Source organism: Cervus canadensis, chromosome 8, assembly GCF_019320065.1.
Source record: "Cervus canadensis isolate Bull #8, Minnesota chromosome 8, ASM1932006v1, whole genome shotgun sequence".
NCBI lineage: Eukaryota > Metazoa > Chordata > Mammalia > Artiodactyla > Cervidae > Cervus > Cervus canadensis.
The window spans coordinates 14196641-14213981 of record NC_057393.1 but is presented as its reverse complement, the minus strand read 5'-3'; the positions used below and the strand labels follow the sequence as shown (position 1 = coordinate 14213981).

The window sequence follows — 17341 nt, the reverse complement described above, 5'->3', positions numbered from 1 at the left end:
GGAAGTCTGCTCCACCCACCTGAGGCCACGGCGAGGCTGGGGGTATGCTACTGAGGAATGAAGAATTGGGACCAACAATTAGACCCACACAGGATGAAGGCCCTTTGTAAACCGTGGAGCTCTGGCCGCACTAATTACGATTATTTTGACCTGTCCAAGAGTCAGGGTACCACACATACCCAGGAAGGACCACCACTTGGCTAAAAAGCAAAAGCCACATTCGGTACCTGGAAGTCAAAAGGGCAGCTTCGGAATGGGAAAGGCCAAAGCACCAGACAGTCTTTGCAAAGCCCCTGAAGGGCAGCTCCAGGACTGGCCAGGCTGCTGGGTGTGCACTGGCGTGGTGGCTCAATCTGGGGCACTGGGGAGGGGTGGGCCGAGGAGGGGGGTGCGCTATCCGAGAAACTCTTAGGAACTGAACGCTAGGAGTGCCGGCTGCTTCCTGAGTCCTCGGGGGGAAACCCTGGCACCAACCACTTAACGCTGGAGCCGGGCCATTCTCAGGGCGCTTTCCTCCACCCACCCCGCCCCCCACACCTCCTCCCGGCCTCTGGACTCCGGCCTCTCCAGCATTTCCTGTCCTGTCCACTGCGGGGAGGATGGAGGCTGCGGGGCTTCCCCAAGCGAAGAGGTGCTACTGGGAGGCCCTGGAGAAGCTCTCCCCTCGCCTCTGTTTTCTCTGCTCCCTGGTGACCTATGCACTGGTGGGCGCTGCGGTCTTCTCGGCCATCGAGGGCAGCCAGGACCTGCGGGCAGAAGACCCGGAGTTTGAGGAGTTCTTGGAGAAGCTCTGTGGCATCCTGAAATGTAACAGCACAGGTAGGGGGCTCACCTGGTGGGCAGGCCTTTTCTCTGTTGCTGGAAGCAGCCCCCAGAGAAGAGCGGGTTTGGAGGAGGCTTGATCTGGGAGCCCTCTGCCTGCCTCCTCCCCATCCCTGAGCAAACTTAGGCAAGTGACTTCTCTCTGAGTCTCGGTTTTCCCTTCTGTAAAATGGGGGAGAAGAGTGGATGGCCTCTCAGGGTTGTTATAAGGAATGTAGGAAAAGCACTGAGCACCCAGTAGGTGTTCCCACCCCTTTGCCTCAGCTCCAGCCCCACCCAGATTGGCATGCTCCATGGAGGACTGATTGCTGGAGATTTGATGAGGTGGGGTGGCATGGCTGGCTGGCCAGGTCTGGAGCCTGGGATTCCTGGGCTGGTCAGGTCTGGAGCCGGGGATTCCTAGGCTGGTCAGCTCTGGAGCCTGGGATTCCTGGGCTGGTCAGGTCTGGAGCCAGGGATTCCTGGGCTGGTCAGCTCTGGAGCCTGGGATTCCTGGGCTGGTCAGCTCTGGAGCCTGGGATTCCTGGGCTGGTCAGGTCTGGAGCCGGGGATTCCTAGGCTGGTCAGGTCTGGAGCCGGGGATTCCTAGGCTGGTCCTCAGAACTGCCTGCCCCACCCTGATTCAGTTTACAGGGACTAGAATTCAAGCAACCATCCAAATTGGATAGGCCCCAGTCTGCCCCTCTGGTCTTCTACTTTTTGTTTCCAAAGGCCTTTTGTGTGTGTGTGTGTGGTTCAACTCAGGGGAGATAAGAAGGGTCCTGAGAAGAACTTGGTCCTGGTTCCAGGCCAGGTGCTCTCCCAGCTTGCTGAGTGATCTGTAGCAGAGTAATGACCCTCTCTAGGTCTCAATCTGCCAGGGAGAAGAAGGCCCACAGTCTCAGGTCTGCCAAATCCCAGGGACCCTGTGGGAAGCAGATGAGATAATAGACGTGAAGCCTCTTGGAAGGCACAGGGGGCTGTACGTCTATCCTTATCGCTTTTCACTGGTATTTGTCCACTATTTCTATTCTGTTCTGTCTCCTAAAACTTGCAAAGATGGATTCAATAGAACAAGATAAAATAATAGAGAGTGAAGAAAAGACAAAGGAAACACAAACTCTAAAGTTCAGAGGAATAACAGGGTCCACGGTACGACAGGTCCTCAGCCAGGCTGTTAATGACTCCTCTGACCTGCGGGAGGTCCCCTCAGTGGGGGCGGACTAGAGGCTGCTCACAGGTGGCAGAGTCTTTCCTCGGTGGAGGGTCCTTCTCTCTGCATCTGGGCCACTCAGATGACCCATGAGATGCCATCAGACACTGCACCATCACTGGATCCAAACTATCAACAAGTTTAGGGCTCTCCAAACCTGGCCACACATCAGAATCATCAAAGGAGCTTGTCTCAAATATACATTCCCAGGCTCTTCCCCAACCCACTGAAGCAGGATCTCCAGGGCTGGGCTGGGAATCTTATTTTTGAAAAGTTTCCTGGGTGATTCTGAGCACAGAATGCCATGGGGAACAGAGCTGGCCCACCCCCTGATTTTCACTGGAGAAAATGCCCAGTAAGCGTTGGATTCATGCAGCCCCTGTGCCAAGCGTTTTTCATGCATTCACTTAATCCTCCCACCAACCCTATGAGGTATGAACTGTCCTCCTTTTACAGATCAGGAACCTGAGGCACTGGGAGTGAAACAACTTGCCCAAGGTTACCCATGAGAAAAAGGAGCCAGGGATTCAATCCGAGGCATTTAGATTCCTAAGCCAGAACTTTTCACCTTGTCATGCTTCCTCCCCGATGGGGAAACTGAGGCTCAGAAAGAAGACTCATGTCCACAGCGACGGGAACTAGTCAAGGGCAGAGCTGAGTCTAGACTGTAGGTGCCTGGACTCCCAGTTCAGTGACCATTCAAATAAGGATGGATTTTCTTTCATAAAATTACGAACTATTTCACAAAAATAAGAGTTTTCTGCTGTGTGCCTGGCTGTGTGATCTCCTCTTATAACAGTGCCAGCTGGCAGGCAGTTTCTGGGATCCCCAAACCCCCTGAGTGCTGGGCCAAGGGAACCATTTGGGAACCTCCTTGAGAAACCAGGGTCCCCAAGCTGGCCTCCACCCAGGCTTCCCAGATATTCTCAGGCAGCTGATGCCAGCCTGATCCCCATGCTCAGTCAGGCTTAATGGTCTCCGGGAGTGGGGATGGTTTGCAATCATGCAACTCCTCGCATTTCATGAAAGCCTTTTCCTTTCAGTTCTCAAGACCCCAGTGAAAGAGACAGAGCAGAAGTTAATAAGCCCCTTTGCAAGGCTCAGAACGTTCAGAAAGCCCCCAGGGCACTTCCATGATGACCTCAGGCTGGTGGGCCTCTCTCTCGGGTGCCCGTCACACAGGTTTACGTGGGCTCCTGATCCCTGCAGCTGCTGGAGCAGGACCCAAACTGCAGAGACGCTGAGCAAAGGGCTCCGGGAGCCCCCATCTCGCGTTGATGAGGGCCACAAGGCAGGGGGCGTGGTCCCGGGGGAAGACACCCTTTCACCTGGGTGGGACCTGTTTTAGAGCGTGGGACCCTCTCACTCACTCCGGTCCTGTCTCTCTGGAGTTGAGGAAGGCCGGAAGCGGGACCTCGAGAAGCTGCTGCAGAAGGTGAAGCCCCAGTGGTTTTCCACGTCTGCAGACTGGTCCTTCCTCAGCTCACTCTTTTTCTGCTGCACGGTCATCAGCACAGTGGGTAAGTCCAAGGGCAAGGGCGGGCCTGCGAGAGAAAGCGGAGTGGGGGTGGGGGAGCCCTGGCAGGGATGCTGAAATGTTCATTTAGTGCAAGAAATGGGCGTGCAGCGCCTACCCTGTGCTCAGAAAGGTGGCAGTGAGTGAGGCTGCCACTGGCCCGTTTGTGCAAATCAGGAAAGCATACCCTTCCGGTTCGGGCTTCCCTGGTGGTTCAGATGGTAAAGAATCTGCCTGTAATGCTAGAGACCCAGGTTCAATCCCTGGATCAGGAAGATCCCCTGGAGAAGGGAATGTCAACCCACTCCAGTATTCTTGCCTGGAGAATCCCATGGAGGGAGGAGCCTGGTGGGCTACAGTCCAGGGGGTCACAAGAGTCTGACATGACTGAGCGACTTAACAAGCACCACAACCTTTCCTTCGGGTGGGGGCAGCCCCATGCGGAGGTCCCAGTAGGCAAGGTGCAGGCTGCATTTCAGCTTCTTCTTTGTCTCCGGGTGAGTGCTCTCGTACAAAACATAACCTGCCATGTATCTGCCTGCCCCGGTGCCTGGACTCAGGGGCAACCAAACGTGGTCAGTGTGATGTGCTCAGGGTAACGCGAGAGCACAGCCGCTCCAGCCTTGGGGTTTCAGTCACCAGCACACTGATGGTGGCTGACTCCGAAGGAATGGAGGAAGGCGCTCGAGGAGGGCTCGTTGTGAGAGGGAGGACAGTGTGCGAGAGCAGGACCGGAGCACTAGCCGTGAGACAGAGGAGGAGGGGGAGCTGCAGGGCTAACGAGAGCTAACAGCTGCCTGCAGGGGCTGTGCTAAGCCACCTCCTTTAAGGCCCACAGGGAATCAGGTCAGGGAGCCTGAGCCCAGAGAGTGGATGTCAGGAGCCAAGGTCACGCAGAGAGTGGAGCTGGTGCCCGTAACAACCGCTGAGACTCCAAGTCCAGTGCTCCTTCCCCAAAGGAGGCTGCCGGTTTGCAGGTCTGTGGGAGCCACTGCTCAGGGAGCCCCTGGGAGGGCCTGGCTGTGCCTGGGAAGCAGGGACCCCCTTGGATTCCTGCGTCCAGTTGGAGTAGATGACGGTGCCCGGAAGGAAGGGGCTTGCGGAGAGGAAGGAGCTGGCCTCACCCTGTTCCCAGCACTTGCTGTATATGTGTCTTCAGCCTCGGAGCAAGGGAGAGACTTCTGTGTGAGTCCTTGTCCCGGGGATGTCCCTCCCAGAGCCCCGGCAGAGGAGAGGATGTGGGACAGACCTGCCCCCACCCCACAGTGACCACTTGCATGTTTAAAGATGGACTTGTTGACCCTCAAAGCCACAGACTCGCCTCTCGATGGCTGCACAAAGGGTGGGCCCGGGGAATGGCAATCCACTCCAGGATTCTTGCCTGGAGAACTCCACAGACAGAGGGGCCTGGCAGGCTACAGTCCATGGGGTTGCAACGAGTCAGACACGACTGAGCAAGTAGCACTTTCACTTTTCACTTTCCTGGGTGACAGAAGACACTGGGACTCGGCCATGGAGATAGCCTTTGCAGCCTCCCTTCTCCCCCTCTTTCCTTCTTTCCTTCATGGACACATACTGAACGCCTATGACTGCACCAGCAGCCGCTGCACTGGCTAACACATGTGTATTTACAACTGACCAGGCTCAAGGCTAAGTTCTTCGCCACGATTAGCCTGCTGAAGCCTCGCAGCGGCCCTGAGGTCGCTGCTGGTGTTCGACCCGCTCTCTGGATGAGGACAGGGAGGGGGGGCAGGTCCGCCCTGTTTGCAAGGTGACAGCTCATGTGCGTCTGGCTTCAGGCTGTCTGGGTCTTAACCTGAGACCCCACTGCTTCTGTCCAGGCCTGACTTTCTCTGTGCCCAGCACGGGACTGAAGTAGGTGGGCGCCTCCCACCCAGTGTGGCTCAGAGTCTAACAGAGGGAGGAACAGTGAACAGCTGAGCATGCAGACGAGCTCAGAAGAGAAGCTTGGACGGTGGAAGTGGGTGGAACAGGATGTCGGGGTGTTCCTGATGGGTGGGGAGAGTCCTTGTCCTTGTCAGTGAAAGCAGCATTGGAGCTGAAGGATCTGTGGAGATTAACCAGGCGAAGAAGGCTGAGAGAGCTTTCCAGCCAGACAGCAAGGCAGAACTCTGAGGGAGAGGCCACCGAGGCTGGCGGGGTGTGAGGGATGGGGCTGGTCTTGCATTCAAGCACTGTATCCCTAGGCCAGTGTCGGAGGGCCTCCTAGCATCTGGGCCCATACATTGGCCACCTGATGCAAAGAACCAATTCATGGGAAAAGACCCTGATCCTGGGAAAGATTGAGAGCAGGAGAAGGGGATGACAGTGGATGAGATGGTTGGATGGCTTCACTGACTCGATAGATGTGAGTTTGAGCAAACTCTAGGAGATGGTGGGGGACAGGGAAGCCTGGTGTGCTGCAGTCCACGGGGTCACAGAGTCAGACACGACTGAGCGGCTGAACGACAGGAAGCTTCCCTCTGCAGGGCAGCAGCAGGAAGGGCCGGGTGAGAGCGGCCAAGCCAGAGTTGTCAGGAGCCTCCCCTGCTTGGGGCAGGGGTCACCGTAGTGGAGGCGGTGGAGCAAGGAAACTTCTTCCGAGAAGCCTCCCACCCCAAGCCAGTCCCTGGCAAAGGGGGTTGGATTACCAGGATGATTTAGACGAACTGGATCTATCGCTGAATCAGATGAGGGAGCAGCGGCCTTCCAGGGAAAGACGGGGGAATGGCTGCGGGATGGACAGCCAGTCTACTGTAACGAGCTTGTATAAATGGGCATGTGCTTGTGACCAAGGGCGCCCCCGTGTGGCTTCCTTCAGAACAGCTCTCATTCACCTGAATGCTGATACAGGCAGGGACAGGTAAGGGGCAGAAAGAGGGGTAGTAGTTGTTTAGTCGCTAAAGGAGTAACAGCAACTTAATAGCTGTGCTACTGAGCACATACCAGCGTCAGGCGTGGTGTCAGCATGTTTTATACGCACGATTTTATTTAATTCTCACAACAGCTCTACAAGGTAGGCACTGTGACTGCCCCTTTTGGGAGTGACCTTGGACTTTGGCATGGCCGATGTCTTAAACTAAAGGATTCTTTATGGTGGGGGCTGTTCTGTGCACTCATGGTGGGATGTTTAGAAGTATCTCTGGCCTCTCCCCACTATGGAAACCCAACTTTTCCCCTGCTGTCTCCACCAGTTGTGAGAGCCCAGAATGTCTCCAGACATTGCCAGATATCTCTCAGGGAGCAAAATTGCCCCCTGTTGAGAACCACTGATGTGATGTAATCATTATCAGATCATGGTGGGGGTCCCTGGACCAGTGGCATGACTATCACCAGAGAACCTGTTAGAAATACAAATTAATTCTCAGGCTCCATCCTAGACCTACTGAGTCAGAAGCTATGGATGTGGGGCCAGTGAACTGTGTTGTAACCAGCTCTACATGTGATTTTGATGCATAAGACATTTGAGAAACACTGTCCTGGGACAAGTGTTCTCAGGCCAGGCTGCACATCAGAATCACCGGGTTATCATTTACAGGCGCCCCGCCCCACCACCACCATGCCTGGACCCCACACCAACCAAGTCAGACTTACTCGGGACAGGCCCAGGCATCAGTGTTTTTCAGAGCCCTCCAGGTGATTCTAATGGTAGTCCAGGCGATGAACCACTGATCTAATGGAAATACATTAGCTTGGTTTAAATCCCAAGAAAACAATGCTCCCACTCATGTCCAAGTCCATTAGGACATCAGGCCATCCAGTAATTGCTACCGGAAGGGGATGTTGGGGCAGTTTCTGCACTGCCCGTAATCAATAATGGCCCTGCTGATAATGCTGCTTGCTGCCCTGCATCTCTGGGTTACCTGAAATGCACCTTACCTTATGCTGAAGAAGGGACCCTGGGCAGGTACGAGGCTGATCAATCCCAGTCATTGCCAAACGGATCAGCCCCCTGGGATTTGAGAGTGCATGGGCTGTTAAATCCTCATAGACTAAGTGAGGTGAACTGATGGCATTAAAATATATGCCTACATTATAAGAAATGATATGATTTTTCCATTATGTGTTCTAGCATTCAGTAATTGGGGAGGCAATCCATTTCCTTCACAGGGGCCTGTGCTCTGAGACTTGCCTCTCTGCTGTGTGGCCGGTCCTCTGGATTGCAATCATATTCCACTCAGAGGCAGCCACAGTGACTTTGTTTATGATCCACTGAACCCACCTTTGCCAAGGACAGCATGTGGGTTGGGGGGAGGGGGCTGAGGTCTTTGGGCGAGGGGTACACATGCTTGTTGGCTGTTGGCTGGGTGACCCCACATGAGTCACCTGAATTTCCTGTTCCTTGCCCATTGACATGCAGTAATAGGGGTGGTTAGCAGCATTAGGGGTTCTGCTATGCAGGGAAGTCTGACTCTAAAAGGCATTTTACTCCATAAATCTGGTAAGAAATGTGATATTCTTTTCTTTACATAGATCTCACCTTAGGACCCCATCCTGGAGGCTGGGGGGCTTCCACTGGGATCTTTTCCTGATTTTCCTACGGGTGCACGAAAGCTGGGGACTTATGCAACATCTGGAAAACGGGATGACTCCCTGCTTATGGGCCCCGCTGCTGACATCTTTTAAGGACTGCTGGCCCTACGGGGCCCGTGACAAGCTCGGGCATGGGAATCTTTGCTGACACCCGGGTCTGGACCCCTCCAGGACTCCATCCATGGCCTCTCTGAACTCCCGTGCCCACGAGGGGCTCTGGGCGCCCTCCTTTCTCCTCTTCCCTGCCCTGGAGAATCTCTCTGCCCCCTCCACCCTCACCCTGGCTCCAGAGAGCAGCTCCCTGGCGTGCCCGAGGCTGCCCTGGCTTTAGCACTTAAGGGTTTTACCGGAACAGGAGACCCTGAGTCCTGGGCACATGGGACAGTTGGTCTTCCTATCCAGAGCCCCTCTGTCCCCCACTCCCTCCCTCTCCCTGAGACGCCACCGCACCCCCACCTCCTCAGTGCCCCTGGGCGGTCACTGTCACTGCAGGACGGACGAGACGCTGTCTTGAGGTCCCTTCCGCCACCTCCTCTCCCCGAGGGGAGGGCTGAGCTGCTGGAGCCCCGCAGGGAGCAGAGGCTGGAGACGCTGGGCTCCCTCAGCAAGTCCTGCCCCTCTGAGCACTCCTGGCGTCTGATGGGAGGTTTAGCCAGGGAGAGCTCACTCCGGCCCCTGGTGCTGTTGGGTCCTGCTGGACACTGAGGGGGCTGAACTCATGGCTTTGCTTTCCTCCCGACTAGGAGCTCCTGGAGCGCATGGCCTCTGCCTGCTCCTCACTGTACCCTCAATACTGCCCACAAAAGCCTGGCACAGAGTAGGTCCTCAATAAATGCAAATACAGCTTGGATGCCTTTGTTCCCATCTAATGTGTTGTTGTTCACTCGCGTGGGCTTCCTGGTAGCTCAGTTGGTAAAGAATCCACCTGCAATGCAGGAGACCCCAGTTCGATTCCTGGGTTGGGAAGATCCCATGGAGAAGGGATAGGCTACCCACTCCAGGTTTCTTGGGCTTCCCTTGTGGCTCAGCTGGTAAAGAATCCACCTGCAATGCAAGAGACCTGGGTTCGATCCCTGGGTTGGGAAGATCCCCTGGAGAAGGGAAAGGCTACCCACTCCAGTATTCTGGCCTAGAGAATTCCATGGACTGTATAGTTCATGGGGTCACAAAGAGTCGGACACGACTGAGTGACTCACTTTCACTCGCTAAGTTGTGTCTGACTCTGCGACCCCATGTCTGCAGCACGCCAAGACAAACCTCCCTGTCCTTCACTGTCTCCTGGAGTCGGCTCAAATTCATATCCATTGAGTTGATGATGCTCTCTAACCATCTCATCCTCTGCCCGCCTTCTCCTTTTGCCCTCAATCATTTCCCCATTAGGGTCTTTTCCAATGAGTCAGCTCTTTGCATCAGGTGGCCGTGGTTTTATGACTCGTTACTGATCTCCACGTGCAATTGCATACTCACTGTGCTTAGTTGCTCAGGCGCGTCTGAGTCTTTGCAACTCCATGGACTGTAGCCCACCAAGCCCTTCTGTCCATAGGGATTCTCCAGGCAAGAATAGTGGAGTGGATTGCTATGCCCTCCTCCAGGGGATCTTCCTAACCCAGGGATTGAACCCAGGTCTCCTGCACTGCAGGCAGATTCTTTACCTTCTGAGCTATCAGGGAAGCATACTCACTGGGGTGGTTATTTAATTCATATCTGCCTCCTCCACTAAACCAGGAGATCACTGAGACTGGATCCCATATCAACACTAATGTAGAGTTCACTGCTCCTGCCATCATATGGTACCTCGTGGAAGCAGCAGGGTGGCGTGGAGTGCCCTGGGAGGGATGCATACTGAGGAGACCAGCTGAGGGCCTCCCCCAGGACCCCAGTGAAGATGGGCAGCCTGACCACCCGTGTGTGCCTGGAGGGCAGATGCTGAGGCCAGAGTTTGCACAGGAAGCAGTGGGCCTGGAGGAGGTTGGGGCTTAGCCAGCTTGTCAATTGCCTTCCAATTAATTTACATAGTTGGGCTGGGGCTTTCTGTATTAATCATCCTTTAGGACATCAAAAATAAACACAGGCATTAAATACAGAAGCTTCTCCCTCTTTATGGAAGGCACTGAGCTTGCCCACTCCAGAAGATCCAGCGACTTGCGCTGTGGCATTTGGTATCCCTCTGCTCCTGGGCCTCTGTCGACAAGAGAGGAGGCTGGAGTGATGGAAGGAGGCAGCTGATGAAGAGAAGGAAGACTTCAACCTAACCCTCTGTTTGCTTGGCTCACCTGTCCTTGATGGTTGGCGTGTCTGGCCCCTTTGGTGCTCCTGACCCAGTGGAGAGTGTTGGCTCGGGAGCCGGATGGGATTTCCAGGCATCCATCCTGGATTGGCATTTATTGAGCACCTACTGTAGGCCAGGTTTCAATGCTCTGACCCCTAGCTTCACAGTTTATCACACGTATGCTCTTGGCTAAGTCGCTTCACTTCTCTGAGCCTCAGTTTCCCCCTCTGTGATGGTGATCACCATAGCTACCAATGAAGGCTGGTTAATACCTGGCCCCCAGTAACTGCTCAAAAGGCTAGCTGTTATTATTAGAACGAGGACATCGACCGCCTGGGAATGACACACCCACTGCGTGTGAAGCACTGGTCTCTTGTAATCCCTCCACTGGTCAGTATGCAAAGCAGGGATGGTCCTCCCCACTTTAGAAAATGTGAGCAGTCACATCACTTTCTAGTAAATGGTAGTGCTGGAACTGGAAATGAGGCTGGCAGGATTCTAGATGCTGGGGTCCTCAGCTCTTCAGTGTTGTTCATGAACAGTCAACCACAGCTGGCTCTGAAGGCAGCAGGGATATGTTATTCACTGTCCCTCTTCCTGCCATCCCAAGTACTGTGTGCACTGCTTACGCCACTGGCACGTAATTGTCTCTTATATAGACACAAACCTTATATAGAGGCCCAGACATCCCAGAAAGGATGGGCGTGGCTTCTTAGGAACTGCCGCCTTCATGGAGGATGACGGAAGTGATGGGTTTGCTTGCAAAGCCACCACACCCTGTCACCTGCGCTCATCCCGTCTCTCCAGGTGCGCTGGGCCCATCCTCTTTCAGACGCTCAGAGAGGGCAGAAGGCAAGGCAGTCAGCTCACTCCCACATGCCGGCTTGTCTCCTGCCAAGGACATGAGTCGTCCCTTACCCTAAAGATAAGCTGGGTTTCACCTCCTGCTGCCCCAACCAAAGCAGACCTAATGTCAGACAAGCTGATGAATGTTTTAAGATGAATATTTTAAAAATACGTGGTGCAAAATGTCATGCCAAGGAAAGGAAATGGCAGAAGGTCTCTTTAAAGTTTGGCTTTTTTTTTTTTTTTGCGGGGGAGGGGGAGGAGCCGCCGACCATCCAACCATCCGGCTTGGTCTTCTTTTTCAGGTTACAGCCATGTCTACCCCGTCACCAGGCTCGGCAAGTACCTGTGCATGCTCTACGCTCTCTTTGGCATCCCGCTGATGTTCCTGGTCCTCACGGACATAGGCGACATCCTGGCCACCATCTTATCCACGTCCTATAATCAATTCCGAAGACTCTCCTTCCTCCCAGCTCCCCTTCCCAAGTGGTGCTCCGGACGCTCCTGCAAAAGCCGACCGGACTCCCGTCCCGCAGATGAAGTCCTCCCGCACGTGGTCATCCATGACCCAGAGCTCCTGGCCCCCAAACCTGCCCCCGTGGCCCCAAGCAGCAACATGGAGCTGTTCCAGAGACTTCTGGCACGGGAGAAAGACAGCACCCTCCAGGTGCCCACTCTGGCCATGGAGAGGAGCACATCGTGTCCCGAGCTGGGGTCCGGAAGGCTCTCGAGCTCCATCATCAGCAACCTGGATGAGGTGGGGCGGCAGGTGGAGAGGCTGGACGTCCCCCTCCCCGTCATCGCCCTCGTGGTCTTCGCCTACATTTCCTGCGCGGCCGCCGTCCTTCCCATCTGGGAGAAGCAGCTGAACTTCGAAAACGCCTTCTACTTCTGCTTCATCACGCTGACCACCATTGGGTTCGGGGACATCATGCTGGAACACCCTCACTTCTTCTTGTTCTTCTCCATTTACATCATCATTGGTATGGAGATTGTGTGCATTGCTTTCAAGCTGGTGCAGAACAGGCTGGTTGACCTCTATAAAACTCTCTTACTCTTCTTTGCAAACAGGAGGCTTTCCAGCCCTGTCAAAAAGTGAAGACTCCATTGACTTGGGTTTTCCCATCTTGTTGACTCTCAGGTGACTCCGCCGGCCAAGCTGGTTGTCTCGTCCTGTGTTTGGGGGCACTCTAGTTAGACCTGGTGTCGCCTGAGACCTTGGAGTCACATTCTGACATGACATCTGATTACAGTCTTGAGGCCCTGCAGAAAAGTGGTCAATGCCCTTCCTATCAGGACATTAGGAAAAAAAACTGTCACCATCCTCTAAAGTCCAATTAATTGCCATCTCCATTTTTCAAAAGCTCCCCAGATGTGGGTCGAACCACCTCACAGATGTCACTGGTTTTCTTGTAACAGGAGGAAAAAAATTACCTTTGATTTTGCCATTTGTACTTTCAGCTAAATTAAAACCGCCCTAAGCCGCTCCCCATTTACCCTTGGTGAAGCAGAGTGAGTCTGAGCCACCGCTTTTCTTGAATGACTGTGTGAGTCGGATCAGCCCAATCCCCACCCTTGTAACATACATCAATGGCACTAAGAGAAATTGTCATGTGTTCACAGGGGCTTGGCAGATTTCCTGATGGCCGGATTCAGTGTAGACCAGGGCTCTCCGCAAGCGGCACAGGATCGCATCTCCTGAGTGAGCTGGCTTAACATGTTGATGTTTATGGATGGGTACACATCCATAAAGGGCTGGTGCTTATCTGGCGGATGTGAGCTGTTCATGAATGACTGGCATGTGAATGGGGAGGTCTGTGTGGCATGTGGCTTGGTACTCCAGCTCCCTTTGCCAGAGGACTTTCTCTGGCCACCAAAGCACAGGCATGCGCAGGGCAGGCTAGAAGTGCCAACGGGTTAACACTCCTGGCTGCCTCCCTGAACCGACGACCGGCGGGAGTGGGTGGACATCTGGCCCCAGCTTCTTGCCCCTCCCATGGGGTAGCTTTGGAGCATGTTCAACACCGTCTCCCCAAGTTCCCCAGCGTAATTGAGCCTGCTTCATTTCTCTGTCTCACATCTCCACTCCTCTTGAGATCACCCCTCGATAACCCACTTGCACACAAGCCTTGTCTCAGAGTCACTCCTGGGGGCCCCAGCCCAGGAGAGGAAGTACCAAATCTGTATAGAAAACCGATTGGCTCGTGCGTGGAATAACATAAGCCACTCTGTTTCCCTAGTCACTTATTGGAAGTGTCTTATTGGAGAGAAGCAAAGTTTCCTGAATGCTTCTTTGAGAGAATCTTGGAAAAATCAACTCGTGTCCTGTGATTGGCTAAATTGGGTAACCAGTGAATTTTGCTCCAGGGTATAGAACAAAATCCCTGAGTCAGGAAAATCCCCTGGAAGAGGAAATGGCCACGCACTCCTGTATTCTTGCTTGGGAAATCCCGTGGATGGAGGAGCCCGGTGGGCTACAGTCCATGGGGTGGCAAAGAGCTGAACACGACTGTGCGCCTGAGCGCACAGGGAGAACAAAAGTTGCAAGAACCAATGAAAACTGGCAGTGGGCTCCAGTCTGAAGTGAAAGGAAGTCAGCTCCCAGTGGGGGGTGCAGGCCTTCCTTTCTGGATCTTTCCTTTTCTACCCTACTACTGTTGTTAATGCAAGTTAACAATTTGCAAGTTTCTGTGTCAGACACAGAGTGACAGGTTTGTGTTAGTTGCTTAGCCATGTCCTCGATTCTCTGCAACCCCATGGACTGTAGCCCACCACCGTCCTCTGTCCATGGGAGTCTCCAGGCAAGAATACTGGAGTAGCTTGCCATTCCCTTCTCCAGGGGATCTTTCCTGACTCAGGAATCGAACCTGGGTCTCCTGCATTGCAGGTGGAGTCCTTACCTTCTGAGCCACCAGGAAAGCCCAGAGAAAGCTTTACTGCAAGGCCATGCAAGTAGATGGGTGTTAATGCCCTAGAAAGCCCTGAGCTCCCCAAAGGATTTCAGCAAAGAACTTTTAGAAACCAGATGAGTGAGAGGGGTCGCAGGGTCTGTGATCAGTTAGTGAGCAATACTCTGGCTGACGGTGTCACATGTGACATGGTGATGGTGGCAGGGTGGTGTCACAGGGGTTAACATTATCAGTCCCCAGGATTCAGGAGGCCTGGGGCTAGGTGCTCAGGGTTATCAAGTAATTAATATCTTCCATTTGTTGGAGAGGGGGAGGGTTGTTTTTTTTTTTTTTTTTTTTTTGCATTCACCAAACAACTCAGGAAATGTGCATAAAATACTGTTATCTGGGTACTTCAGAGGAGCTAAAGCAGAGGATATGGGGGGAGGTCTGTCCCCAGAAGGTCCCATAGGGTCCTCCGTTACACTGTTCAGCTTTTTGCCCCTTTAACTCTTTAAGACCTACCTCAGGAAAGGGAATTGATACAGTGTAAACCGGAACCACTGAAAGACATGGAATTTCAGGCAGCAGCCACTGGGACGAGGGTTTTTGTGAAGTCTCCCCACATCCCTGAAGTCACAGTCGCCCAGTTTCTATGCAGCAAAGCTGCTCAAACCCAAAGGTGATCAAGACTAGCCACTCACGTGGGAGCACATGATTGGATTCAAAGTCCAATTCAGCAAACATTCATTGAGTGCTTGCTCTTTTCCAGGATCATAGAGGATTCCAAAGATAATCAGGCATATTCTCAGAAATGTGGAGGTAATTACTAGTGATATTCAGTCTCTCCATGGACAGAGGATCCTAGAGGTCTATAGTCCATGGAGTTGCAAAGAGTCAGACATGACCGAGCGGCTAACACTTCCACACTTCCACTTCCATTGAATTGCTCAGTCCCTCCCTTTGTAAGGAGAGTCCTGTTCAAACGCAAACAGAGCTTGTCAGGGTAAGTTTTATACAAATTAAAGATTTGCTTATTTCATTTACTAGTGGGTATTACGTGGTTCTGAGAAAATAGAAATTCTTTCCTCCAAGACTTTTCTTGGTGGTTCTCAACTTTGCCTATTCTCTGTCGACTGAAAAATAATAGAGTCACAACCTGAAATTAGAGGGCTAGAATGACAGATAGCTGTGACATCCTTGTTTATTGATATGGCAGGAGATATTCCATTTCATGATATTCCAGTCATGTATGGATGTGAGAGTTGGACTATAAAGAAAGCTGAGTGCTGAAGCATTGATGCTTTTGAACTGTGGTGTTGGAGAAGACTCTTGAGAGTCCCTTGGACTGCAAGGAGATCCACCCAGTCCATCCTAAAGGAGATCAGTCCTGAGTGTTCACTGGAAGGACTGATGTTGAAACTGAAACTCCAATACTTTGGCCACCCGATGTGAAGAGCTGACTCATTGGAAAAGACCCTGATTCTGGGAAAGAGTGAGGGCAGGAGAAGGGGATGACAGAGGCTGAGATGGTTGGATGGCATCACTGATTCGATGGACATGAGTTTGAGCAAGCGCTGGGAGATAGTGATGGACAGGGAATCCTGGCGTGCTGCCGTGCATGGGGTCGCAAAGAGTCAGACACGACTGAGCGACTGAACTGAACTGATTCCATTTCACCACACGGACAGCTGGGGGCTCAGAGAACTCACGTGTCTCCTCATGTCCCTCCCTTGAGATTCAGAAGTCATTGGTCGAGGTGCCACTCGGGCTTTTTAAAAGTTCCCCAAGTGATCCCAGCGTGTGGTCAACAGTTGAGAACCACGCACTAGCTGCTCTCTGACCTGAATGCCCTTCTCCTTCTAGGACTGATGAAGACTTAACTTCCGGTCTCAGCCCACACGTCCCCTCCTCTGGGTAGTGTCCCCTGACTTCTGGTCTCCCCCATGCTCCCACTGCACCCACTGTATCCCCTTCCTCTGTGACAGGATTGTAACTAGGTCCTCTCCCCGAGGAAAATGACTGTGTCTTTTTCATTATCGTTGTTCTTTGACTCCTTCCACCATACGTCGCCGTGTCTACCACAGACAGGAGAACTCTGGGCAGAACTTCGGTGCACGAATGCCAAGGAGAGCAGCCACCCCTTACCGCTCACCTGCCACCTCCAGACCCCAAGCTGAGTCCTTCCCCGAGTGGCCACCAGGTGGCGCCGCCAGACCGCGCGGGCCCCGCGCTCCCGGGGCCAGCAGGTGGCGCGCCTGCCGCCCGGCGCCTCAGAAAAAGGGGCTTCAGGAGTGTTTGTCTCCCCCGAACCCCACCCTGTGGTCCACCCCCCCCCACCCCCGACCACGAAGGGGAGAGTCAGGCTCCTGTCATCCTCTGAGAAGGGACGCCTTGGACTTCTCTCCGCGGACACCGGGGGAGCAACACGTGGGCGCCTCGGACGTCTGTCCCGCATCTCCGAAGTCACACGTCTTGTCCAGCTCAAGTCAGTGCCTGAAATGTTACTACTTGAGTCTCAGCCACTCGACACGTGGGGTCCTGTTAGTAATCCCGCCGTTAGCTCCCTTTCACCCTGGATGTTTTTCTGATCCACCAGCCTCACTGGAGAGCAGGGTCTTCCCTAACACTGTCCCCTCTCCAGTTTGGGTGGATCGGGCCAAATACCAGAAGGTGGTGCTTGCAACAAATGATCAGAGACTCCCAGTGACTCAGATGATGGTCAGTGTGTTAAAAGCACAGGTGATCTACCTGGAAACTGATGAAGCTTAAGCTCAGGGTCCTGTGGCTCACCTGGGACCTCCTTTGGCTGGGAGATATGCTGACAGTGAAGTCCCTCAGTTGTGTTTTGTATTTATTGGCATTTTAATTTGTTGTTAAATGTTAAACACTCTAGAAGATTATTCACAATCAAACCCAGTTTTGAATGGGAAATTTTATATTGTTTTCTTACAGAAGCCCCTTAAATTGAAGCAACATCCACAAACCTGCCCCTGCTGACAGGTACTCAACAGAAGGAAATGCTGTCTAGGGGGACACCCCCTTTGGCCAGCCTCCTGCTGATCCAATGTCCTCCCACAGACAGAGGTCCAGTCACTTTGTCACTGGCCACAAAGTCCCCTCTGGCTACATCAGCCTCTGCACACACAGGCTTACAGTAAATAACCTTAGGAGGAGCCAGGAACTAACAGGATTTATGCTCTGGTTTCTGCCTTGTGGTAAGACTGCCTACTGTCCAGAGATGCCCCCCAAAGAAGGTGACTGATACAAAGAGT

At 53.4% G+C, this 17341-nt stretch overlaps 1 protein-coding gene across 1 annotated transcript; it reads left to right on the top strand.

Moving 5' to 3' along the window:
• Positions 1 to 599: 599 nt before the first annotated feature.
• KCNK18 (potassium two pore domain channel subfamily K member 18) lies at positions 600 to 12603 on the top strand. Its single transcript, XM_043475040.1, has 3 exons — positions 600 to 819; positions 3406 to 3534; positions 11484 to 12603. Exons 1-3 carry the CDS (start codon positions 600 to 602, stop codon positions 12275 to 12277), a joined length of 1143 nt encoding a protein of 380 aa, XP_043330975.1. The 3' UTR covers positions 12278 to 12603.
• Positions 12604 to 17341: the final 4738 nt, after the last annotated feature.